The sequence below is a fragment of the Cajanus cajan genome, chromosome 7 (genome assembly GCF_000230855.2).
Source record: "Cajanus cajan strain Asha chromosome 7, NIPB_CcT2T_4, whole genome shotgun sequence".
Classification (NCBI taxonomy): domain Eukaryota; kingdom Viridiplantae; phylum Streptophyta; class Magnoliopsida; order Fabales; family Fabaceae; genus Cajanus; species Cajanus cajan.
The window spans coordinates 48,629,439-48,656,780 of NC_138523.1; the positions used below are offsets into that span (position 1 = coordinate 48,629,439).

General features: G+C 32.7%; 4 protein-coding genes across 6 annotated transcripts; 3 read left to right on the top strand and 1 right to left on the bottom strand.

Annotated features, from left to right (window-relative positions):
* Window positions 1-2,393: 2,393 nt before the first annotated feature.
* Window positions 2,394-3,835, top strand: LOC109805287 (uncharacterized). 2 transcript variants are annotated; one of them, XM_029272738.2, is made up of 2 exons: window positions 2,394-2,694; window positions 2,932-3,835. In XM_029272738.2, exons 1-2 carry the CDS (start codon window positions 2,651-2,653, stop codon window positions 3,485-3,487), a joined length of 600 nt encoding a protein of 199 aa, XP_029128571.2. In that variant the 5' UTR covers window positions 2,394-2,650; the 3' UTR covers window positions 3,488-3,835. The 2 variants fall into 2 exon arrangements, with proteins under 2 accessions (XP_029128571.2, XP_020222905.2); XM_020367316.3 differs by having other exon boundaries at window positions 2,399-2,694; window positions 2,804-3,835.
* Window positions 3,836-9,046: 5,211 nt separating this feature from the next.
* Window positions 9,047-12,732, top strand: LOC109805294 (protein PHR1-LIKE 2). Of its 2 annotated transcripts, none has more exons than XM_020367326.3 (6): window positions 9,047-9,436; window positions 11,059-11,135; window positions 11,240-11,294; window positions 11,577-11,646; window positions 11,743-11,812; window positions 12,030-12,732. In XM_020367326.3, exons 1-6 carry the CDS (start codon window positions 9,265-9,267, stop codon window positions 12,492-12,494), a joined length of 909 nt encoding a protein of 302 aa, XP_020222915.2. In that variant the 5' UTR covers window positions 9,047-9,264; the 3' UTR covers window positions 12,495-12,732. The 2 variants fall into 2 exon arrangements, with proteins under 2 accessions (XP_020222915.2, XP_020222914.2); XM_020367325.3 differs by having other exon boundaries at window positions 9,049-9,436; window positions 11,568-11,646.
* Window positions 12,733-14,294: 1,562 nt separating this feature from the next.
* LOC109804984 (putative disease resistance protein At1g59780) lies at window positions 14,295-17,273 on the bottom strand. Its single transcript, XM_020366912.3, has one exon. The coding sequence runs from the start codon at window positions 17,118-17,120 to the stop codon at window positions 14,502-14,504; it is 2,619 nt and encodes an 872-aa protein (XP_020222501.2). The 5' UTR covers window positions 17,121-17,273; the 3' UTR covers window positions 14,295-14,501.
* Window positions 17,274-17,764: 491 nt separating this feature from the next.
* Window positions 17,765-20,572, top strand: LOC109805296 (uncharacterized). The gene is made up of 2 exons (XM_020367329.3): window positions 17,765-18,053; window positions 18,200-20,572. Exons 1-2 carry the CDS (start codon window positions 18,041-18,043, stop codon window positions 20,299-20,301), a joined length of 2,115 nt encoding a protein of 704 aa, XP_020222918.2. The 5' UTR covers window positions 17,765-18,040; the 3' UTR covers window positions 20,302-20,572.
* The last annotated feature ends 6,770 nt before the right edge of the window (window positions 20,573-27,342 follow it).

Sequence of the window (27,342 nt, forward strand, 5' to 3'; positions counted from 1 at the left end):
AAAAAGTATCTCATTTCCCCAACATTCTAAAGTTCAAAACCGCGTCACTGCACGAATCAATAACTAATTAACATAACATTACTTTACTAATATAATTTTACTTAATCTTTATCAAAGCCCTGTTCATGAAACTTTGCCTCCTTCATTTTCTAACAAAACTATCTTCCTTCAATTTGCAGCAATTTAGGAAAATTTTTAAATTATATTATGTTTAAGATGTACTTATGACGTAATCAATATAAAAAAAATGCACAAGAAACGATGAAAATCATTATAAAAAAAATACACGTGGCTCGTTCACGTAGAAGACTACATTTTAGCGTGTGTTTGTTTATACGTTGAAAACGTGAAAAATCACGTTTAACGTAAAAGCTATTACTAATAGTTTCTACGTTGAACGTGGTTTTCAACGTATAAGCAAACACACGCTGAATCTACTATGTACAATCTATAAATAAACTAAAGGAAAATAATATCTGTTTATAAATATTTTCCTCTCTAACATAATTTATTTTATATTCAAAATTTTAAATAATTTGATTAAAATGAATAAATTATTATTATTTATGTTAATCATGGTTAGTAAATTCACCTAGATTACATCAAATAATTAATTATTATATAAAATAATCTCTAAGAATCTTATCTTATCAAGTACAAAGATAAAGATAATCTTTGCCAATTATTGCAGTTTTTCATGCACGCTAGCGCCACCATCACTTTCTTTTCCCTAGTTCCACAATAGTTCATAAGCACTCAAATTACTTCTAGAGACCCATGCAAATTCCTTTTCTAGGATTTTTTTTTTACTTCCCCTCAACAGAATTTAAAGCATTAAATTCAAATGTTGATTATATATTGAGAATTTTCTCACAAATGGCAGAAATTGTGGCTTTTGAATAAAAACTGATTGTTAACTGGTTCCCATAAAGTTATCTTAAACATTGAATTTTACAAATAGCAGAAAATGGTATTCAATGTAATCGTAGACAAACGTGAAGGGTTATTTTGTTTTGTCTTAAAAAAAAGTGTATGTAAATTTGTCAGTATGCATAACATTCTTCATCCTACTACTTTGGTGCATGGGACATTAGGAAACCAGAGTGTGAAGAGGGTATATGAGGACCCACACGGTTGCAATGAGATCAATGCCACCATTTTCTACCAAAACAGTATGTTAGGTGCTGCATATATAAGCCGTTATTCTTTTCCCCCCTTTCGATCTAAAAGGATTGAACTTTATTCTGAAAAATAGCTACAAAATGGACCCACCATTATCTCATATGCTCCCTTTGGTTTTTGGTAAAAATTAACACATTTCTTCTTTGCTCCCTTCTTTGACCGGAAGGTATGCAATGTAGCAGATCAAGATCATGCAGTTTTCATAATCTCCCAATTTTTGTGCTCTTATTAATCCTTTTCAATAGACAATAATATGTTGATGGTTTATAATTGCAAGTGATGGGCACTTTTCAATTTTCATATCTTAGTCTTACTATGGTTAACTTGTTAGATGATCCAAATATCATTTTCAGGTAGCGGAAAACCAGATTGTGTAATGATATTTACATAACTTTACTTCCAATCAGCAGGTGAGTAGAGGTTAACCATCAAATTGGCTAGAGAATATAGGTTAAAAATTAAAAGTTGATGTGTCATTTTCATTGGACAAGAGGATACGACATTGCATTATAACCATTTGAGTGAGAACAGGAAAATGATGGAGGGTGTGAGGACTGAGGAGGGAAAAAGTAAGAACAATACATGCTTTATAGTATATGGTATGGGATGGCGTGATAATAACTAATAAAGCTATAACAAAATCCTCTTTATAGTCAAAATGTAAAATCAAAGCACATACACACAAAAGGAAAAGGAAATAAGATATTACGCCTTTAATCATTCCTCTAACTAGACTTTTTTTTTTGTTCAAGTCTGACCAAATAGAAATATATAAACAAAAAAGTAACGGTTAAGATTAATCTCACATTCCTTGAAGCCAGGCTCCCTGTTATATGTCTAAATGTTTTGATCATATTTGTTTTGAGCCAATTTGCCTATGTTGCCAAATTCATATGAAGATCACAATCTTTCCATTCTGATAAAGTACAAATCTTTGAGAAGAAAATACAGAATATAAGCACCAATTTGTGAACAAAAACGAAAGTTGTTGGTATTAGACTTTTCATCAAGAGTTATTTATTTACCTAGGTAGTTAAAACTACCTAACTATTTCCTATGTCTGAAACCGAATAAACCAAGTGGAACTGGAACTAGTTACTTTTGATTGACATACTCAAAATTATTTACTTTGAGTTTTACATGTACACACGTGCCATCCGCCGCTACCTAAAAGGTTCAATATGAAGAGGATTAGGTTCCAAGTTGGACCATATGAAATCACATTCCCTCTCCCTACCCCCACCGAATTCTAGTGCCTATTTCTGTACAAAGCCAAATGCACTTACCATTTGCCCTTTGTGCTTTAAAATTTTGGCGCTTTCTGTCCTTTTTTCAACTCCATGTCCCATGAAGTAAAGTTAATGCAAGAATAAAAGGAAAGTAGGCACCAGGATATCTAGTACTACACAATATTCCTGACTTGAAGATCCAAGACAGATACTCTCCCTCCCATTGCAACAAATGGAATATGAATGTAGCCCTCTTGGCTGGGAATTCTACCACCAGGAAGAGGTGTGTTTGCTACTTTGCTAAATGCCTTGGTCAAAGTTAATTAAATCTCTTTTCTTTTCAATTGTTTTTGTTTATTTAGTATTGTATTGTGTGATTGTTGAACTAGCAGGGGCTAGAGGACTTGAGACATTCTCTTCTGTACACAACCTTGGAGCTAGATGCAACAATTGCATCAGCCAAGGAGGAGATTACCAGAAGAGAATGTGAGTTGATCCGTGTGAATGATCTCTTAAGCAGGGTGATGAAGGAGAGAGATGAGGCTGAAGCAAAATGCCAGAAGCTAATGCTTGAAAAGCTAGAGCTCCAGAAAGAACTCCAGCGGCAGGACCAACAACTAGTTCAAAGACAGCAAAGAGACAGCATATCAGAGAGTGAAGAAGAGGTGCAAGAAGTGCTCTCTGAGAAGCATTCTGCTTCCTCTGACTGTGAAGAAAACAGCATGAGCATGCCCTCTTGTGGTGGAAGTCCAACAGCACTGCAGGTGGTGTTGGAGTTAGCCGAAAAGAAAGCATTGCCTGAGAAAGGAAAACTTCTGAAGGCAGTGGTTGAAGCTGGACCACTGCTTCAGACCCTTCTCTTGGCAGGACCACTCCCACAGTGGCAACACCCTCCTCCACAACTCAACTCCATTGAGATCCCTCCGGTGGCCATTTCACCTCATGACTCTACCAAAACCACTTTCCCTTTCAACAACAACAAGAGGGACCTCCCTCTCTCTCCAGCCACTGACTCTCCACTTTCAAAGACTAGAAAGCTCACACCTACCACCCTACCACACCCATCATTTTCATAATCTTTCACCTCCAAAGCAAATCACACTCAAACACATCACCTCAACTTTGTCCTCTTATCAACAAACTCTGACCTACTTTTCTGTGATGGAAAAAAGACACTCCAACTCCATTAGTCCATTTTTAGCGTTTAATGTTTCCCTAATCTTATCTTATTATGTATATATAAGGTCCAGTGGGGTAAAATTCTCTCAAAATTGATGGGAATTAAGTAACCTCGTCCAAGTTATCACACAATTTTGTACTTTGGTAGAGATTAATTAGTCTATTAGGGGGTGATGTAACCAACTACAACCAGGCTTGGCTTCAAATGGCTTAGTTTTAATTAAAAGGCTATTGTTGTGCTCGTATTATTTTTCTTAAGTTGTTGCTTTCCATGCTTAGTACAATAATGATACTTTAGTATCAGCGACCTGCAAGCAATCATATATCTTCCAAGAATTTTTCTTTCCCATGAAGCACACTTCATTTAATGTTAGTGTCTGCCATTAGAAGAGCATCAAATTAGAGTCCCCATCATGAATAATGCATGTTGGCCAGACCCGGATAAAATAACAATAAAAAATCATTTTTTGCACACTGTTTTTTTTTTTAATTTTATTAGTTATAATTAGTTAAATAACAAACTAGTAAATATATATCTACAAGAATTTTTTATGTTAAAATAACTTTATAAAATATCTGCTATTATGAGATTTAATACATCCTTAACTCGATCAACTTGGTAATACGTGATAAACTATTATGAGAAATGTTAGGTTAAATTGGTGTTTGCCGCACTAATCTATACGTAGTATAGGAATGGATTAAAAAAAAAAACATTGTATAGGTAATCAGGTATATATCTCTATGCAGAAAATGTAGAGAGAGAAAAACGAACAGTTTTAAGTTATAGTCAAATGGATTTAAATTTGGTCGATATGTCATTTTTTTTTTAATAAATCATTTTACATGGACAGGACATGAATCATGACCATGTGTCATGTGTTACTCATAACCTCTAAATGCAACTAGTCAATCAAAATCGCAGAAATTAACAAGAGGTTTTATATGATGTACTAAATATATATCCTAAGTAATTTGATGAACAGGAGTGTTTTTAAAATATAATGGATTGCACATGCAATGAGAACAAGATCTATTTAATCGGCCCCGCTTAATCTGCATAACATGCTATCAATATGGAATTCCACATAGCTTCATAACCTCATTACTTTTTTTCTCTGCAAAAATATAAATATAAATATCTCATTACTTTTGTATTGATGGGGCCATTGGTTGAATGGCTAGAGAAATTTAAATTCAATTATTTAATATGAAAGTAAAAAAGAGTTTATGGTGTTTTAAGGAGAAAGCCAGTAATAAAAAGAAAAATAAACATTTTCTACGTTTCACCATTTTTCTTTTGGTAGAGTGCAGTCATATCTTTTTTATTTGAAAAGTCTAATTCTAATAATAATAAAAAGTTCAAGAATTGAACAAAACAAATGGGAGAAGACTAATCTAAAAGATTATAAGAATGATATCAAACAACGTTTATGCTAGCTAGTCCTATAAAACGTAACTAAGGAAAAGTGTAACGTTTAACCCTAAATTTATTATACCAACTTACACGAAATAAGGCCATTTCAAATGTAATCATATCAAGATTGCAAAAACAAAAAGACTACATACGTATATATAAAGTCTATAAATCAGATGGGTGGTACCTACTTGACCAAGCAAATCTTTAATTGGTGTAAATTTTGATGAAAATGGAATAGAAATGATTAACTTGTAGATATGAAAGACCATGTCATTAGAAAATGGAAATTTTGACAGGCTGTTTTTTAATTTGGTCTAAATATAAATGAGAAATAGTGTTTGGAGGACATGTGTCACACAATGCAAAGCATAGACAAAAACCTATGTGCCTTAAGTCATGGCCTAAAGTTGTATTGTAGCTCCAATAATTCAACATTAATCTTCAATAAGACCAAATCACCGTTGTCCCCCAAAACAACATTCAAAACCAGTTGTATAGCAGAAATAGGTTTTAGTCCATGAGATTTCCTTCAAGTAAGTTGTCTTTTTCAACTGAAAGAGCAAATTGTAGATTGTTTCTAATAACACTTTCTAAACACAACAATTTTTATGACTTTGTTACAGCATGCATGTTCCAACGAGCCCAATTGAAGGGCCACGGCAATACGTACGCTGACTTTGGTCTAAAGTATTATCCTTTTATAATTTTGTATTTTGTCAACGTATTTTATTACTACTATCTCTTCAAATTTAGGTTAATGTTCAATTTTATCGATGCTCTTTCGTTTAACCATTATTTTATAGACTTGAAAATGTGATTATATTACATCTTTTTACTTTATCCTAAACTTTAAAAAATTAATTTAGTGATTTGTGACATGAATAAAAATTAATTTAGTTGCAACATAAATATATAAGCCTAACACTTTTTTATTTTTATTTTCACCCCTTATTTCTCATCCTCCAAATCATTACATTTATTTATCTCTCTCGTTTTTCTTCTTCTTATAATTTTTTTTTACCTATTTCTCACCGATCAAATTCGCTCTTAATAAATTTATCATTCTTGGATGATTATACGGGAATTCTTACTAAATATAGTACAAGCACGACCCTCATTCTTTTAAGGAGGAATATAATAATTTTTTTATTCTATCACTCTCTTTTGAAGAGAAATTTGTAGAATAAAATTCTTCATCAATTCACAATTCTTCTTATCTACACAGAAAAGGTACAACTTCTTTTTGAGAAATTTTAATAGAAGACAAAAAAATTATTTATATTTGCAAAAAAAGGAATTCTAATAACAAAGTAGTGTCATCTTAATTTTAAAAATAAAACTGTTAGTTGATGACAAATAATTTAATGCTCAATCTTGATTCGATCTCGATAAAAAGTTCTTATTTTTATCAATGTAATTTTATTATACGTGACCTCATAGTTGGTGACAATTATAATCAAACTTATTGACAAATTAGTGAATAAAGCTTTACAATGGTTAATCTACTATTTCTTCACTTAATTTTCTGGCTTACAACTTTATATTGGTCAAACCTTTAGTTTTGTCTTAGCATCACTTTACATCCATCATCACTCATATTGTGTCATTACTTAATTTACGAATAACTATGTGTTGATAAATAGAACAACTTAATATAACTTAATTAAAAATGTATTGATATCGTCCTCTAATAATGAAGTATTATATATACATATATACTTATTTATTATATTTTTATAATAACTATACGTCTTAAAATAATCTTATGTCTATATATAGTAATTACAATATTACATAAAAAAAAATTATTAAGTGAAGCTGATTTAAGTTTCTTTAATTCAGATCTCAAATTTAAGTTTTATAAATAGGAAAAGAAGTTTGAGAAGAGAACTCAACAATAAAACTAATTGATTAGGTGAGAGAATTTCATGAGTTAAGTAGTATATAAAGCATCTTCTTCTATTTAATGTGGGACTTTTAATATTGCTATTTTTGTTAAGAGTTGATGGATCTGAACTTTATGGGTATTTGCAAAAATACTTGCATGCAGGATGGATAAATATCTGTTTATATGGAGATGGGTACGAAATAGATATAGACCCATAAAATTTAGTGGGTACAGATGCGAATACAATTACTATGATACTTAATAATAATTTATTCATTTATTTATTTAAATTGTCTTGTGATATTATAATTGAAACCTTGTTTAGTCTCATTTTTTTTTCTTATAATCTTGTGTCTTCACTCACCCATTATGTCATCGCTTGTCATTTGCAGGTACTTATGTATCCATAAAGTTAGTTGAAATACAACTAATAAGGTAATAAATAATTAAACTTTATTTATTTAATATAAATATTTTATTTATTATTACTTATTTAAATTGATTTGAATTGTCTAATCATTCATTTTTCTTGTAATGTAGTTTCTATTGGTATTATTGAACCTAAATAAATATATAGACTTGGATGACAAGTATTTGCAAAAGTATGGAGAATTTGATTCTAATAATGAGGTCAAATATTTACATATTTATTTTTTTGAAATTTATAATATATATTTCAATATAACTAATTTCTATATAACTTTTTCATAAGTCTTAGAGAATATTGTTAACACATCATAATATTGGAAGTTTATTTACAACTTTTATTATATTTTTTTAAGTTTATTTGCAATACTTGAATGTTTTGTAATATTTATTTATAAAAATTATTATATTAGATTTTTGTAATATTAAAGGTATAATAATTTTATATTATATTTGTTTGTATAAAATATTATCTCTTTATTGATTTATTTACTTTATACATAAGTGAAATGCGAACCATGAATACATGTATGAACACACAGACACTCAATTAATGCAGAGATTCAAATTGCTATCCGCACAGGTGTGACCGGATATGTGTATTATTTTTAAATACAAATATGAAACGAGTACTATAGGACCCTATCCAAATCCTATTCATTATCATTCTTAGTTCATGATAATTTTTACTAATGACAATGAATCAATGTTGCAATGACTTCATTCGGTTATTAATATTCAATTTGCACCTTAATTTAACTTATAAATATCTTTTAACCTAACTCTCGATAAAAAAAAATATAATAACCAGTGTAACTTAAATAGAAAAAGGAGAGTTCAATCTAAAAGATTAGTTGATTAACTAAGAAAATTTTATGATTTAAATTATATATTAAATATTTTTATTTTACTCAACATGACTCTTAGCAAAAAAAAATTATTATAAATTTATAAGTGACTAGTCAAGTTTTAATTGACAAAAGAAAAAAAGATAAATTTGTATTTATTTATGAACATTACATAACAACATGATAATTCAGTATAAAAAATAGATGAATATCGAAGTCACTAAGAGCACCTCCAACGGGAGGTGCTTATGCTGTCCCTTAAAAATAAGCTCCAGTGCTTAGAAGCACTTCCCATTGGAGTAGTCATAGCTGGCATAGAAAGTTGCTTATTTTTTAGTAATGGAGCTTCAGCAAGCAACGTTGCTTAACTCTTATTAACCGTACCAAATTTTATAAAATATAGTGTGAGGTGTCAAAAAGTGTAGTATAAGTTGTAAAAAGTAGGAGTGTTTATAAGCAATTTCCATTGGAGCAAAAATTATAAAAATATAGTATGAATTGCTTATGAGTGACGTGGCATAGTATGAACCATTTAAAGTGATTGAGAGTTCCCATTATAGATGCTCTAATATTATGTTAAAAAAAAAACGTGCGTGTAAGAGAGAGAGAGAGGACCACAATTGGTCCAATGGACTCTTGGCATAGCCCAGAGACAGTAGGGATGTGGCCTAGTAGACAGTAGCAGGACGCTGATGATGGACTGGACTACACATTGTGCATTGTGCATTGTGCATTGTGCATGTCGTAACTCATAACAAAGATTGGAATTCCCAATTCCCAATTATGTAAACCCTAACAAGGCCACAGAAAAATAATTGGAGGGAAGCAGAGAGCGGCAAAAGCAGTGAATGTGAATGTGTGTGAATATATAAATTTTGTTTAATTTTGTAATTTAGTTTAAAAGAAGAAAGCAAAAGCAGGAGAAAGTGACAAAATCCCAGTAAAGCGTGACAGTGCCAGCTCCAACCCAAAGTCTTGTGCTTTTCACATCCCCATTTCCCCATTCGCCCCACTCTTCCTCTTTCGCCAAATGGGTCTTCCATAGCATTACGTTTTCTCTTTCTTCTTCGCCATACAACAAGTACGAGGAACATGTTTTCCAGGCTCATACATCCCCATGAACCCCAGGAAGACATGCAGGTTCCTCCCCACCTCGGAGACCCTTGTCTTGTTCTCACTTCTGATCCCAAACCTCGTCTTCGTTGGACCGCTGACCTTCACGAACGCTTCGTTGATGCTGTCACTCAGCTTGGGGGTGCCAGTAGTCAGTCATTTCTCCCCTTTCCAATTTCATTCATCTAATTCTCATCCACATGGACCCCATCACTGAAATATACTCTAAATTTATATATATGCTATGTCTTTTTTTTGCATTATTAGCTTGATGCTTTGGTTTTGGTTTTTCATGTTATGTTAGCAGGGAAAGGAGGGGTCTTTATCTTCTTACTCAATTGTATTGTTATATATATGCTGGGAAATGTAGGTTTGGCTCAATTAGCTGTGGGGTTATTCTCCTAATAGTTTGTGTAACCATGTATTCACCGCTGACCTCAAACAAAATTATTCTGCCTTTTATGATCAGTGTGCCTTAAACTGTGGGGCAAGCCCTAATTTTTATTTCTTAACAAGTTGAAATTCGACAATTTTTTTTATATAGTGTATAATGTGAAAATCAACAGTCAATATAGCACACGGAAGGACCTAAGCTTCTAGAATGTGGAATACTAGGTTTAGTCACCAGAGTATTAAACTTATGATGAGGCTGTTTTGGTTGTGTCTCGAATTTCATGATTGTCTGTTGATTTGCATCATTCTGGTAGTTTGTCACCATACTAATTCTGTATGCATTTTAGCATTACAGTATATGCATGCGTTCCGTAAACTGATGTTAAGATTTTTTTTATAATGTATTATTCTTCTTGAACGAAAATTGAGTTTGGGCCTCTTTAGGTATGCTTTTCCATAAGCACTTTTTGCAGAGAAAAACAAGGATGAAAAATGAAACAAGCTTTTGCATAAGTTAAAATAAGTTAATTTGTTGACGCTCTTTTGTTAACTTCTACAAAATCTTTTTTTAACTTATGTATAAGCTAGTTTTAACTTTGAAGAAGTTTATTTTGACTTTTCTTCTCATTTTTTTCTTCTTCTTAGAAGTGTTTCTTGAAAAGTTTATCCAAACATGTCCTTCATCAAGGATCTAAAATTGCTTCTTAGCATTTACCTAGCATAATGCCACGATAAAGGTATGAGTGAAGGAGAAAGGCTTTAGTAGTAGGTACCTCGGCCTTAGTTTTGTTTCTTGAGGAAAGTTATTCACGAGTGCACATCTTTAGAATTGTTCTAAAGATCACGGGGATTTAGTCATCTATCATTATTCTTGATTCATTTTTTGTGTGCTTAAGATTGGCTTTTGACTTAAATGGCGATTTATGCTTTTAAATGTGGTATCAACTTCAATGCATGTTGTAACAGTTTGAGGACATTCAAAATAACATTATAAACAGAAGGTAAAAATTTAATGGCATTTACTCTTTTCTCCCTATGTAATTTTCTAGGAGCTTCTTATAAAAATGTGTAATATCATTATGTGACTATGTGAGTAATATCTATTGGGTCATCTCCATCTGATAAACTCTTTTACTTGGAATTTCCCTCCCAAGATATGTCAACTTGCTAGATCAATTGTGTGTAGCGAAAAATCTTCAAACCAAAGAACATGCTCCCCAATACTTTTAGTAGCAACAAAAATATCTTTAATAATGAGAGATGATATTTCATTGTACTGTATCAGTTTTACTCAAGAAGTGTTTCATATTTCATAATTCATAGTACTTGGAACCTCTATTTGTCTTCTTCTAATTATATTATTAAAATTATTATTTGCAGAAGCCACTCCAAAAGCAATCATGAGGACCATGAATGTCAAGGGTTTGACACTCTATCATTTAAAGAGTCATCTTCAGGTTTATTTGCATATCATTGTTGTAACAGCCAACTATAGAATCATTGGTGAAATTGAAACTTCATGATAATTTTTTGTTTTATTCTATACTTTGCTGCATTGCAGAAGTACAGGCTAGGTAAGCAGTCAGGAAAAGATTCTGAAGAGGGGTGCAAAGATGGTAGGTTTGTCTCTCTGTACTTCTGAATTATGTTCCAGTAATCTGAATTTTTTAATATTATGTTTCCAACTGAATTATGTATGTGTATCCTTTTCAATAGATTGGTTACATGTGTAATGTGTTATCTTTGTTCCCCTGCTCAGAGAAAGGTTGACTCGTGAATTTCCATCTGTACAAAAGAGGGCCAAAAATACACTAGCAATACTGTATATAATGTAAACTCTTTTTGTAGTGGTCTAAACTTTATCTAACTCGATGAAAAAACTATGCAAGGGATGTCAGCTTCATATCTTCAAGAAAGCCCTGGTACTGATAACTCATCTCCAAAGTTACCAGCTTCTGATGCAAACGAGTAAGAATTTAATGGTTTCTTGAGAAGCATTTTTTCCTGCTTAAGTGTCTGAATGGTTCTTGATAAACAAATCGAGAGTTGCAATGTCATGTATAGGGGTCATGAAGTCAAGGAGGAATTAAGAAAGCAGATGGAAGTACAAAGTAAACTACATTTACTAGTGGAGGTAAATTTTCTTTTTACAATATAAGATGCTTAGTTGTTCTGGTTATATTATTTAAGACCATTTTGATTGGTGTTGGAGGTAGACTAGGTGCATAGTTGCATTTTTCTCATCTCCCTTATTTTTGTAGGTGCATATCATCATTTATCAAATAAAATAACTCTATATCTTTATAAATGTACCCTAACACTTACTATTTTTAAGAATTATGGTATTGCAGGCAGAGAAGCACTTGCAAATTCGCCAGGATGCAGAACGGAGATATATGGGCATGCTTGAGCGAGCGTGTAAGATGTTGGCCGATCAATTTATCGGGGACATAGTTATTGACGCAGATGACCAAAAATTTCAAGGGATGGAAAGCAAAACATCCAGAAGTTCCCTAGTTGATAACGTTGGCTTTTATCCCTCAGCATGTACCGAGGTTGGTGGAATGCATGTTTCTGAAGTACCACATATTCTCCAGCCTCAAGGGGCTGACTGCTCCACTGAAAGTTGCCTAACATCACTTGAGAGTCTGGGGGGGTTGACACTCGAAGGATCTCCCGGCGCCGGATTGAAGAAGAGGATGCTGAGCTTGGACTCGATGGCGGCACCTTTTATCTGGAGTGAAGCCAACATCAGAACTCAAGGAATTAATTTAGCTCAAGTCAATCCTCCAGGAATAACTAGGTATGGCATGTAGGTAGAGTAGAGAAGGTTAGTTCCTCATGAAGAGATCGTGCTTTGTTCCAAGCTTTTAGGAAAGTACCGAGTTAGATTCTTATCTGTTCTTGAGCACCAAGTTGGTGGGAATCAACTTGTCTCACATCATTGTGTAAATTGAAAACACTATGTGGCTTAACTTGGACCATCACAAAAGGTTGGCACTTGACCATTTACGATCATTGCATCCTTAATGCATCCTTAATAGCCTTCGTGTTTTATACTAGGAGAACAAGATTTCGGTGCCCCCAAACCCCTATTTTTCTAATTATTGACCATTCCAAATTGAGAATCATTTGTGTTCTAGTTGTATAATAGTTCTACATCATTTTTGTATTTTATAGCCCGGCTCTTTGATTTTTTTTCTCACTCAGTGACTGAGCGAGTTTGTTTATCACATTGATTCATTGCCATTAGCCAGACTGTAAGGTCGTGTGACAAGTTGCAGATAGGATTAAAAACTTTGGAATGGATCTCCTCGCTACTTATAAGGTTCTACCGTTTACTGGTTCAAGCTGACTTTTAACATTGATAACTGCTTGTTTAAGTTGGAGTCTTGGAGAGAAGAATCAACCCAAGGTTTTCGTTTAAGCGTTTTGTTATCATAATTTTATTTTATTAAAATCAAAGTATTTCAAATACGGTTTATTATCATTTATTAAAATGATTATACGTGAAGAGGATTTGTGTTGTGTTTCTGAACACAACTGTGATAACTTGATTGCTTTCCATCTACTCTTTGCACAAACTTAATTACATTATCAAAAGTCAGATTTTTAATAGAAAGTAGGTTGTGCATTTTATAGAAAATTTTACGGTAACCTCATTGAAAAACTAATAAATAGATGAAATACAATAATAATTTTATAAAATTAACTTTGTTATTAATCTTATTTACAAAAAATGATGTAACACAACAATTTTCTAAACAATACTTACAGGGATATAAATAAAAAAGGTAGTAATTAAAGTTATTTTGAAAAGTTGAAATGATACTTATTTTGGTATTTAATTTTTTTTATACTTACAAAAAGATTAAGTGAGTTGAATTCTGAGAATTCACTGAAATTAGGGTTTATTTCAAGATTCTATAAGTACTTATAGATTATTGACTAACAAGATTTTCATATTAGTAGGAATTTATGTGAATGATATTATGTTTTTGTTTTTTTTGCTTACATGACACTTATTATAGGATGATAGTGTTAATTTTTTTTTTGGGGGTTCATAGACATGTTCAAATAATTTTTTAAATCACGTTAACAAGAGTTTTTTTATTGACACGATCTAATTGACATGCATTATATTATTATTATTTTTATTAACCACTAATACTTTTTATTAGAGGGAAACTTATTCAATTTGGATAAATCTATTATGATAAATAAAATTCTTCTTTCAACTATTTAATACAATTATATATTTATTACTCAAATTCAAGAGTATTGGTTAAACTTATACAATCTATGTCGGTCAATGCACATTCTTAGATGGTAGGATACTAATGATGATGATGAATGAAGAAGGAAAAAGGGTGATCAAAAAATTTCTATTACATAGGTAATTGAACTTAATTTTTTTTTTTAATCAGGTTCCTGTGTTAAAAAAGATATAATTCAGTCCTTAATTTTCTATAATTTTTACAATTGAATTCTTAGAATCAATAAAACCGTCAAATTGTTAATTTTGCGGTGATTCAAAACCACCGTAAAGTAATGGATAAAAAACCACTACATTAACACCAAAGCCTCAATAAAAAAAAATGTAAAAAATTAAGTACTCAGTTATAAAATACTACACATGTAGATAACACAATACTCTTACCATTATTGATACATATATCTGGATTTGACAATATAATATATGAAAACAACGTCCCAATTCAAATTACAGTGAAAGAAAATACACGTCCCAATGAACCAATTTCCAATTCCATATAGGCTCCACTATGCCCAGAACATGCAAAAGGGAGGCATGAAAGATGATTCTACTGAAAATTATGAACGTGTAGATCACAATGAGGCAGAATGTTATCGATGTTAGTAGTGATTTCCTTAGGCATGTTTGTCAACTTCAACTCAAGGTGACTGTTAACATGCTTTAATCCAAGAGGAAACATTTTCATGCGAGGACATGATCGGATTTCCAGTTGTCTCATAGAGGGGAGTGCTCCTTTCTCTATAACCCATTCCTCTAATCCTTCTAGCTTCCAAATCTTTAAGACATAAAGTTGAGGAAAGCTTTGAGGATTGCAAACCAAAGTTCTTCCCAAGTAGGATTCTGCAAGTAACGACAATGAACGAAGCTTTGGAAGATGGTCCAAGATTTGCATGGGGTCAACATCTAGTTTGGAATGTGATAGGGTGAGGTCAACAAGGCTTGGGGGAAACAGGGACAGAATAGATGGACTACTCAGCCATCCCAGCAAGTACATGTCAGTGAGCTTAACGTGTCCTTCCAAAAACTTCAACTTCAATTTCCAAGGTCTACCTTCTTCGTCTCTTGATCTTAGCCTCAGAAATTGAAGGTGTTCTAGTCTCATAATCCACTCAGCTACTGCATCAAGTTGTGATTCCATTGCCTCTTGCTGTGGTAACATTGATTGACATGTTATTCCTAATTTTCTGATACTGCTCAATTTGTCTAGACCACCCTTCACAGGAGTCTCTTCGTCCACAAAAAGTCCCCACAATGTTTGGAGGTCAGATAGAGAATTACCACCTATAGCTTTTGGTTTGGATGGAAATCTGGTGCGAAAAGTCTCACTCAGGTAGAGGTGTCTCAGTTCCATTTGCCAGATGGAGCTGGTTAGGATCTGTATGTAAGTATGTTTGAGATCAAGAGTCTGGAGTTTCAACAAGCTGCTTATAGACGATGGAAGTGACTCTAAATAAGTCCATCTTAGGCCAAGATACCTTAATAGAGTAAGTCTTGCAATGCTTTTAGGCAACTTGGGCTTGTAAACATCTTCTAGATCAAGCACCCTCAGCAACAAAAGACAATTGCTTGAAATACACATGTTGAGAAAGTTACTTATGTCTTGTCCAGGTGCTCTTCCCTCTCGAGTATCAAAAGACTTGAAGGAGAGAACATCCTTGTAGTAGTTTTGCAGGGGTGCTGAATCACTTGTAGAGTCACCATGAATATGATTGTGCCAGATATCTTTTTCGTCCAGACGATCTGCCACCACCTGGCCTATTCTGGAAATTTTTGGGAGTTCATTAGCTTTTATCAACAACAGTTGACGCAAAGCATTAGGGAGACGACATGTTTTGACCTTGCCGTTGGGCTTTCTCTTGGCAATTTGAACCAAGTTCAGATCTATCAACTCTGTCAAGTACTTCTCTGCAACTAGCTCTGGTCGCTCTTGGTCTTTCCCATTGTACACTACATCCTCTGCGATCCACAACACAACCAACCTTCTTGCAGGAATTGCAAAGCTAGCAGGGAAGAGCTCAAAATAAAATAAGCATCTCCTAAGGTATGAAGGTAAGTTCTCGTAGACTGTGTCAAATGTTTCAGACCAAGGGTTTTCTCCTAGGCTTGTCACATCTCTATGAGAAAGCAAATGCAAATCACTCATTTTCAATTTTAATATTTCGGATCGCAGGCCACAGCATTTGGCCACTACTTTTTTTGCAACCTTCATCTGTTCTAATTCCAAGGGAACGCCTCCTAGATTGTTTTTAAGCAGGATCCAACTATGTTCATCGTCTAATAACTGTAGAGGGTAAACGAAGGATATGGTACCTGCTTGACGCGCTACATTGGCATTGCGAGTGGTAACAAGAAATCTGCATCCTGTTGACCTGTCAGGTATGGAGCGTATGGTCTCTCTCAAAGTATCCAAGAAAATGGAAGATTGAATACCATCAACAACTAGGAGATACTTTTCACTCTCCTCCAAGGTTCTGAGTGTGGCAGCAACTTTGCTTATTTCTCTTTGAAACTGCTTAACTTTCCAACGTGGAAACACTGACAGCCAAACTCGACAAGCAAAATGAGCTTTAACAGCTTCATTGGAAAATATCAATTTGGCTAGTGTTGTCTTACCCGTGCCTTTAGCTCCAACGATTGAAGTAATGAAGCGACGCTTCTCATGCGAGAGTAAATTGGCGATCAAAATCTCTACTTCTCCATCAAGGAGAGATGGTTGTGCTGTTGGACGCAATATTTGAACATTCCACAATGACTCAGCTAAGGATTCATAGTTGATTATTCTCTGACAGATTCCTCCAATATTGTTATTGATCTGCTGTAGGTGTTTGGCAACATTGTGTTGGTCAAGCAAGTAGAGAACACCTTTCCTCCTCTTCTTCTTGGCTAATGTGTTGAGGAAGGTGCCTATTTCTTCTGCACTGGCAGCAATGATCTTTATATCCTGTATCAACTCTGGCTCAATGGGATCGGAGACTGAAAGCCTTTCAAGGTGGTCTATGATTGCTTTCATGTACCTCAGCTTTCTTTCAACCAGTTCAGCCCGGTTTCTTACCTCCTCCAACGCTGTTGATTCTTGAATCAGAACATCAGCTAGTTTGCTTACAGCCTTTGATACCATGGAGCTTATTTCAGCCATGCTCCAACTAAGCAAATTGAGCTTAGTCATAAGCAACTCACTCGGACAAAAATCATTTGGTTTAATTTCATGATCTTAACCAAGCAAAATAAGTTAAGCTAGTTTGTTTGGTTGACCTGCAATGACTGCAGACACACGTAGACTATAAAATAAAAGGGTCTTGCTTAATTATTTTTATCTTTCCTAGTGGATGAATAAATGTTGTTTGCTTGCACATGTGGTATTTTTTATGAAAATAAAGGGTCTTGCTAAATTATTGTGTCTTTCCAAGTAGATGAATAATTTGCACACGTGATCATTTTTTTATGGGATTTAGGAAGATGGGTGTCTATCTACCTCAATCTCATAAACTAATTTATAAAGAGAAGGTTGTCCCATTACACATTAATGGGAGGTACATAACAATCCTAATAAATCTAACAATAATTATTGGATTATGTTCTAATTATTTTTTAAAACATATATTTAGATTTAATTTAATCTTACAAAATCAATTAATGGAATAATTATCCCATTTATATACACCACTTTAGCTATATTATTAATCAATGTGAGATTAAAAAACTAGTTCATTATTCCATTTTTAATGAGCACGTTGAAAAGTCAAATGCATATTAGGTGATGTATAATTATCATTTAACATCAATCAACAAATTTTTTAATTTCATTGTTGTCGCTAACAAATCATGCTCATGCATGCTTGGATACAGCTGTACAACTCCAGGCCAAGCCAAAAATAGAAGAATTCGACTTCAAGACTTGGCTGAGAGAACAAAGATGTGATGGTATTCCTTAACCAAAACATGATCTATGCAGACACCACTAAATAGCAAGTTCGTGGCATACAGAAACTGCATTCATATTTCCTTAGTCGTTGCTCCAGATACTAAGCACAGCAAGTTGTGGAATTGCTTGAAACATAATAACGATCAAAGAGAAGCACAAAAACTATGTTGCTCGACGGTAAGACTAATGTTCGTTTCACTAATCAGAATTTAGTCCTTTCCCATTAATGATTATGAATTTATGATTGTATATGGTGTGAGTAAACAATATTAGTCCTCTTTCCTTTGTAAGCAAATTGACCCTGATTTACGTATGTTTTCCAGTTGTCAGTAGTTTGATACATTCAATGGAAACAAATTTAAATGACATCATTCCGGATCTGACAAAAGTAGTCTGGAGTATCTTGGAACTTAGACTTCTGGTTATAATCAGTTTCTTCTTGCAACTATTCTTAATACTTTTTGGAAACCGAAGAAAGTACATAGCAGACACACGGCTACATATTAGTGTCTGGTTGAGCTATTTATCAGCAGATTGGATTGCGACCGTTGCGCTGGGAATTCTATCCAAAGACAGCAAAAATCCTTCAGTGGACCCCAACTTCATAATCATGGCCATCTGGGCACCCTTCCTACTTGTGCATCTAGGTGGCCCTGACACTATTACTGCCTACTCCATTGAGGATAATGAGCTATGGCTAAGACACTTGCTTGGGTTAACCTACCAACTAGCAGTAGCAGTTTATGTGGTTTACTGTTCATGGAACGGCAGCAACCTTAATTATGTTACCTTTCCAATTATGGTGGCAGGAATAATCAAATATGGTGAGAGGACTTGGTCCTTATGGTTGGGAAGCAGCAAAAAGTTCAGAGAATCCATCCTCCCTCCTGCAGACCCGGGACCAAACTATGCAAAATTCATGGATGACTACACTGCAAAAAAAGCTGAAGGATATCAAGTTGAATTGAAGGTTGAATCTACTCCCTTACTGTTGGATCATTCTCAAGGGGCAACAGCAAATGAAAGCATACAGGATGCTTCCTCTTTGCACAATGGATTCTATTTCTTTACAATTTTCGAGTGCCTATTTGCAGATCTCATCTTAAGTTTTCAAGACCACCATACCAGCCAAAATTTCTTTCAGCAGGAAAAGATATCATGGAATGAAACGTTTCAAGTGATTGAGGTTGAGCTTGGATTGATGTATGATAAGCTATATACAAAGGCAGTGGTCACATACTCCCGCCTTGGCATTTTCCTCAAATTTGTGACCTTTTTCTGCACCCTCTCTGCATTTGTTACATTTTCTTGTCTCATAGATAAAGCACACATAGATTTTGACCGCCTTATTACTTTGCTGCTTTTTGCTGGGGCTATTTTTCTTGAGATATACTCTGTCATTGTTTTACTTTCTTCAAGTTGGACGTTGCATTGGTTAAGCAAGCATAAGACTAATTGGAAAGTGGATATTCTCCACAAGTCCATCTCATGTTTTCAGAGATGTTTTAAACTCTCACACACTCAGAGGTGGTCTAATCTTATGCCACAATTCAATCTTATAAGTTTTTGCTTGAAGGATAAGCCAGTGAAATGCATCAAAATCCAGAAATTCTTTCGCATATATCAAGTCTTCGAGAAGTCTTACTATCAATACACCGAAACCGTCCCCGGGGAATTGAAAAAACTCATCTTTGAACAGCTTCGGGAGAAGTCTCAGAAAGCAAACGACACCGAAGCATGCAAAGCATTATGTGCTCAAAGGGGTGATCGAGTTCTTCAGGAACAGGAGGACTGCCATGACATGGCTTGGAGCACTAAAGTAGAGTTTGATCAAAGCCTTCTGCTTTGGCATATTGCTACTGATCTTTGCTATTATTCAGATGTAAATGCTAACTCAAGTTGTGCTGTGATCCAAGATTGTCAAATAAGCAAATTGTTGTCAAATTATATGTTATATCTTCTTGTTATGTGTCCTTTTATGTTGCCCAACGGAATAGGGCATATCAGATTTGAAGACACGTGTGCCGAGGCCAGTGAAGTCTTGCAAGAAAGGAAGTACATATCAAAAAGAGAACAAGTTTGCCAAGTGATACTTCGAGTGAATACAGATGTTCCACCATCAAAGGTTAAAGGAGATCGAAGCAAGTCTGTGCTGTTTGATGCACGTAGGCTTGCTAAATCACTAGAGTCTCTAGAAAAGGACAAAAAATGGTCGAAAAAAGAGAAATGGGAAATGATAAGTCATGTTTGGGTGGAGATGCTGTGTCATGCAGCAAGTCAGTGTAGAGGGCTTCATCATGCCAAACAGCTTAGACGAGGTGGTGAGTTGATCACACATGTATGGCTTTTAATGGCTCATTTAGGTATAACTGAACAGTTTCAGATTTCTCAAGGTCATGCCAGGGCAAAGTTGATACTCAACTAAAATTGTTTTCGTGATTTTGTTATCTGTACAAGGTTTCAAAAAGGGTCTTTCACTGACCAACGCGATTTTGGGTATTTGCCATACACAGTTGTGACCTCATTTGTGTATTTCTCACTGATTTCTGCCACTATCTGTTTTACATATGTTGTTATTCCGTGATTTATCCAACAATAATTTCCTGTGTAATTTAATTTTGATGGGTTATTTTATATTTGTATTTTGTGAAGATATAACTTTTTATTATAGGGATATAATCTAATTTTATTTATGAGATTTCTATTTATAGAGAAAAATTATCGTATAAAATTAAATATTAATATTATGTTATTCTAAAAATAAGGAAATAAATTTTAAAATAATCAAAAAAGATTATATCTAAATATTTAAAATATAAATCAAAGATTCTTATCAAAAATTAATTTATTCTCCTAAAGATATTTAGGCATATTCTCAATATTCTTCTTGGTCAAATATCTTTATCACCTAATTTAAATTTGAATTTCAAAATTTGTCTTTTCTTTTTTTGATCGATTTATTCTTTTTGTGGTTTTTGTTACAATTTTTTTTGACAGTGTGTTTGGTTTCACGGGCTTCAATCGTGTAAACAACGCGAAAATAAGACACTATAAATTTTTACTTCTGCGTCAAATCGGTTAAAACGTGGATCGGTTACGTGAATCCAGACATACACTGAGTGTGATTATTTTAGCATTTGTTTTAAACTTCTCTTTTGAAGGTGGTTTTTTATTATCTTCATTCTCCTCTTCATCATCAAGTTTCTTTTAAAGACATGCATCTTTGTGCTCTTCACTTGTATCTTCATTTATGATTGACTCCTCCTTCTCCAAATTTAAAGCAAAACTCTTGACTTTTATATGAACATTGAACACTTTCTTGTTTATATCTTTAACCACACAATTTTTATTTTCAAATAACATTTTATAGCCTTTTCCAATAACTGAGCAACACTCAACAAATTTTTATTAATATCAGGAACATATAAAAACATCATATGTTAATTTCAAACCTAAACAACTTTTAATAACAATTGTTCCTTTTCCCTTTACTATAAGGTGTGCTTCATTTTTCATTTGAACTTTAGAAATATCAATTTTGTTGAGTTCTTTAAAGAGTTCTTGATCATAAATCATATGATTTGTACAACCACCATCAATAATCTAAGCTTTTAAGGGTTTTTTGGTCATAAAATATGACATTGAGAGTAGTTGTTCTTTTTCCTCTTCTGGTTGATCTTTAGTAATGTTGACTTTTTCTTGTTGCTCATGAGATTCGCATACATATTTTAGGTATCTTAATTGTTCGCACTTATTTGAAACAGGTCTCCACCAACATCTCTGTTGTGAATGATTAGTCTTTTTGCAATAAGGATATAATGGACAAATTCGAGTGTTATTATTTTGACTGTTCTCTTGAACAATTCCTTCTTATTTTTGTCACCTTCATTTGACTAAATATACACCCTCCACAATTCCTTCTTGTCTCATAAGCCTCATTTGTTCTAATGCTTGCAATGCATGTAACACCTCTGTCAAAGTGATCTTATTCAAATCATTTGTGCTCTCCAAGGTCCCTATTGAAGCTTCATATCTTTCAGCTATAGTTACTAAATTTTTTTCAACAATTATAGAATCAAAAAATTGTGTTCCTAATAATCATACCTTATTGTTGGGATACAAATAAGTCTCATATCGATGAAATAAGAGAAGAAATAATAGTTTATAAAACACACATATACTTTAATGATTGAGAGACATTTTGGGTGATGACCAAAAGTAAAACTGTGAAGGCGTAGGCCAAAACAAACAATATCTCATCATTGTGGAGTTGGTGGTATCAGAACCCTATTCCGCTGTATGAAATGAAATGTTAAATCCCTTGTTTGAGGGGAAGATTGTTGGGATATAAACAAGTCTCACATCGATAAAATAAGAGAAAAAATAATAGTTTATAAAACACACATATACTTTAATGATTGAGAAATTTTTTGGATGATGATCAAAAGCAAAATCATGAGGACATGGGCTCAAAGTGAACAATATTTCATCATTGTGAAGTTGTGTGTTAAATGTCTCATTCATTCTTTGTAACTCAAATTCTTCCATTAAATTCAATACTTGCATCTTCAACATATTGTTCCTTTAGATAATCCCAAATTACTTTTGCCGATTTTAGAGTCATGATCCTCGTGAAAACATTTTGTGAAACATAGGCAAAGAGACAACTTTTTGCCTTTGCTTTCTTGATTTTCTTTTCCTTGTGATTTTTCATTTGGGTTATGGTAAGATTGTCTAACAACTAGGAAACATCATAATCTTCTTCTATGACTTTCCAGAGATCTAAAGTTTTTAAATATGTCTCCAATCTTACCGTTCAACGATCGTAACTTTCTCCATAAAAAATAGGTGGGAAAATTTGTAAAAAATTTGTTTTTGCTTCCATCTCCATAGGTCATAACCTTAACTCTAGATACCAACAATGAGTTATCTTGTATTTGTATTTTGTAAAGATATAATTTTTATCAGAAGAATATAATCTAATTTTATTTATGAGATCTTTATTTATAGAAAAAATTGTCATACAAAATTAAATATTAATATTATCTTATTCTAAAAATAAGAATATAAATTCTAAAATAATCAAAACAAATTAAATTTAAATATTTAATATATATATATATATTTATCAAAAATTAATTTATTTTTTTAAAGATATTTAGGTATATTTCTAACAAATGCGCCATCAAACCCTTATTTTTCTGATGATTGACCATTCCAATTCGAGAATCATTTGTGTTCTTGTAGTTGTTGGCACCAAAAATGTTGGTCAACATCCATCAGCCGTCAAAGACAATTAAGGATAGTTATAGGTAGTCGTTTTGAAAACAACTACTCATAGTTAAATGACTAATAGTCAATGCAAGAAGCTGAAAAGTAACAGTCATAGAGCTAGTTATTTGTGTACTAGTCATGACAGAGAGACTCCTTCATGAATGTGTATTATAGGGAGACAAATTATAATCTTAATTATACTTTACCTTACAACTTTCATTTATTGTTAAGCTCTTTAGAGTGAACTATAAATTCAATTAAGTAACAGAATCTCTTAAATCAGTTGCCTAATTTGGATATTAATTGATGTTAGTTGACACAACGGTTGATTGAAATTTACATTAGCAGTAGTATAATTGTGTTTACATATGTTTTGTATTTAGAACTTTATTTATTTTTTGTCACTCTTTGAACGAGTTTGTTTTGTCACGTGATTACCAATAGTGCGTAAACCCTAAAAATTATTTAAACCAATTCTAAAAATAAAATCTAATTTCTGAGGAGACTTGAAGTTAATAACTTTTTTTTTTTCGTTCCTGGAGTATTCACCGCCGATAGCAGTGACTAATCTCCTTGTTACATTGAAAGCACCTCAAAGGGTGGGATAATTGGCCCCAAGATTTAGCGTGGCTGCATACACAAGGCAAGATTCAAACTCTTGAACTTGAAGTCAATAACTAACACGTAGAAGAAAAAAAATTTAAATAAAATAAAAAATATATGAGTAATTTGCAAGCCGTGGAACAATAGTAAAGCAGCCTCCACGTTCCAACCAAGACAAGACACTAATGCTAAATAAGTCAAGTCACTTTTATTGATTATCTAAATTCCACATTTTTCTTAGAGGACCAAATGCTTTTATTTTGTCATTATACAAGTACTCTTTAATTTAATAAGTATAAATTATCATTATTTATAATATAATGATAATTGTAAAATGCATATTTTAAGAAAATAAATGACTTTTAAAACTGAACATCAAATTATAAAATAAATTATTTAAATTATGAATTTATGCTTATTAACAAATAAAATGCATTAAAAATTTTAAATTAATTAAATTTAACCTATTATATATGAGATGAGTAAAAAAAATGCTAAACTAATAAGTAATAATAAGGTATTTCATTTTGCCAAATTTTAAAGGTTAAATTATACTTTTAATTTTTTTATAATATTAAATTATCAGTTTTTGAATTTCACAATTTTTAAATTTTATAAAATAAGCAACTTTGATTACGTATAGGTGTTTATTTATTGATCATTAAGCTTTAAACATTGATCATGATTTAATATTAGGTAAATCATATTAGGTAGATGACAAAATATTATTTAATAATATTTAGACTAAATTACACATTTAATTATTATTTTTATTTTATTTTTATTTTATTTTATCATTTTTATGAGATTAAAAATGAGGATTAAAAGTGTAAATCTTACTAAATATTATTTAATATTAATTATCGTATTTTTTTACTTAATCTTAGTTTGTGATAAACGTTAATAATCAATGAAAAAATATTCAATAAATAAATTAAAATTGTGAATTTTATAAAATTAAAAATTAAAATTATGAAATTAAAAATAGAAGGATCAAATTATAAAGTTGGTATTATAAAAGGACTAAAAATTTGATTTAGTCAAATTTATATTAAATCTTTTAATTTTAAGACATTTGTTTGTGTTTAGATGAGAAACGTGCGTTTTAATATATTGTTTTTCAAGATTACTTATACAAAATTTGCTTCACAGGATGATATTATAATTTTGGAAATCATATTAATAATACTAATATAATCAATAATGTTATTTCCAAAATTATTATAATTAAAGAAATTTAGTTCAATTGTTTGAGCAATATGCGTGAATGACAATATATTCTATTTTTACGGATTTAAAAAAAAAAGTTAGGAGAAATTATACTCACATCTCCAAAAGTTTGTCTAATTTTAATTTAATTTAACTTCTTAAATTATAAGTAAAATTAAAAATTTGTCCAAGTAAAAAAAAAAATAAATCTTTAATGTGCATAATTTTCTCCTTCATTCATTAACAATTTATCTTTTCATTACTATTTCTTCTTTTTGTTGCCTCTATTTAAGCAATTCATTTTATGTTTTTTTATTTATGCAAAAAATAAAATTTTCTAAATGTTGCATAATTGTTCTTTTGGTGATTATGATATTTGACAAAAAAATGTATTGTTGAGTCTACGAAATCACATCCTTATTTTATACATCTAGGATTATTTAAGTTTCTTAAATTTAATTATGTGTAATCAATATCATTGATAAATTTTTTATATGAGAATAATTAATCAATTATGTCTTTATACAATTCATCAATAAAAAATATTCATTTTATATTTGTATTATGTCACAATAGAATGAAGTCAATAAGAAAAATAAACACTAATAAATAGAAAAAGTTTAAAACAGTAAAAGAGAATGAATTTTAACATGTAAATAAACTAAAATTATGAAAGTAAATAATATGTAAAAGTTAAATCATAAAATAAAAAAGTAAGTATTAAGTAATTAAATAGAAAAAGGTGATGTCATTTTGATAAATCTTAATAAAGTTATAATAATTTAAAAAATATATATTATCTTTTGGTTCCGAAACACGCATAATGAGTACAGAAAACAAAAACCCAAGTGTAGGAAAACTGATTAGTAATGCTTCTCCATGGTCAAGTCCAACTCCCTGAAGAAGTGAACGAAGCCCAGCCCAACTCAAAAACAAGGCTGTGGCCCAAAAGATAAATCTGAAAAGCTTATTAATTTTTGGCACATGATAAACACACCTCCACTCTCGTATAAACACACCCCCTTTTAAAAAAAATATATATAAAATGTCTAAATTACCCTTAAAAAAATAAAATTCTAAAATTTACACCTCCCCTTCCCATACTCCTGTACCCCGCACCTCCCTTTTCGCACTTCCCTTCCCCGACCCTGTACCCCGCACCTCCCTTCCCCGCATCAGCGCGTGATAAGCAGAGAAGGTAGCATAAAACAGTAAACACATTTCCAAATCCAAACTCCATTTTAAGTCTCACCTTCTTCCAACTCTTCCATTCCACTCCTTCTCTACTTCTCTTATCTCTCTTTCACTTTCCAATGCCTTAAACTCCCTTCATGGCCTTTCTCCGTTGACTCTTCGGCGCCAAAAAACACCGCAATCCGCCAAACCCCCACACCACCGCTCCCAAGCCCAAAAAAACTTGGCCCTTCTCTAAACACACCGCAACCCACAACCCCACCACCTCTTCTGCTCCCTTCACCCACTCTTTCAACGCCAACAAGCATGCCATCGCCGTCGCCGCCGCCACCGCAGCAGTCGCCGAGGCCGCTCTCGCTGCCGCACACGCCGCCGAGGCCGCTCTCGCTGTCGCACACGCCGCCGAGGCCGCTCTCGCTGTCGCACACGCCGGCGCCGAGGTCGTCAGGCTCACCACCGCCACCGCTGCTCCCACTAGCTGCCCTGCCACGGCGCTGCAGGACCGGCGCTTGGCGGAGGAAACTTGCGCCGCCGTCAAGATTCAGTCCCTGAGTTGGGGGTGTGGGTTGTGGGGCGCGGGAAATGGAGGTGCGGGGTACAGGGGTGCGGGGAAGGGGGTGTAAATTTTGAAATAATTTTTTTTTAAGGGTAATTTAGATATTTTATGTATATTTTTTTAAAAAGGGGGTGTGTTTATACAAGAGTGGAGGTGTGTTTATCATCTGCCTTAATTTTTTTTTAGTAGTGAACCAACGGTGACAGGGCCCAAATATCTAAATTTCTCTCATTATAAATATAAGAGGTATACTGGTGTAACTTTTAACAAGTGTTACATCGTTTAATAACTTTATATTAAATGTGAATTTTATAAATTTAACCGTTAAATTAAAAGTTCATATATTTTAGATCATATATACATAATATTATATTAATTCAAGATGATTTGATACTTCATTTTTATAAAACAAAATTGATGTAATATATTCATTTCAAAATACACTAAAATATGGATACTTTGATCACCTTCAAGTTGTTGTTCAATTTTAACAAAATTTGATATACACTTATAAAGTGATATGAACTTTCAATCCAACGGTTGAATTTACAAAATTCACAATTAATTAAAATTATTGAGCGATTTAATACTTAGTAAAAGTTACACCAGTATAATTATAACTCTTCTCTA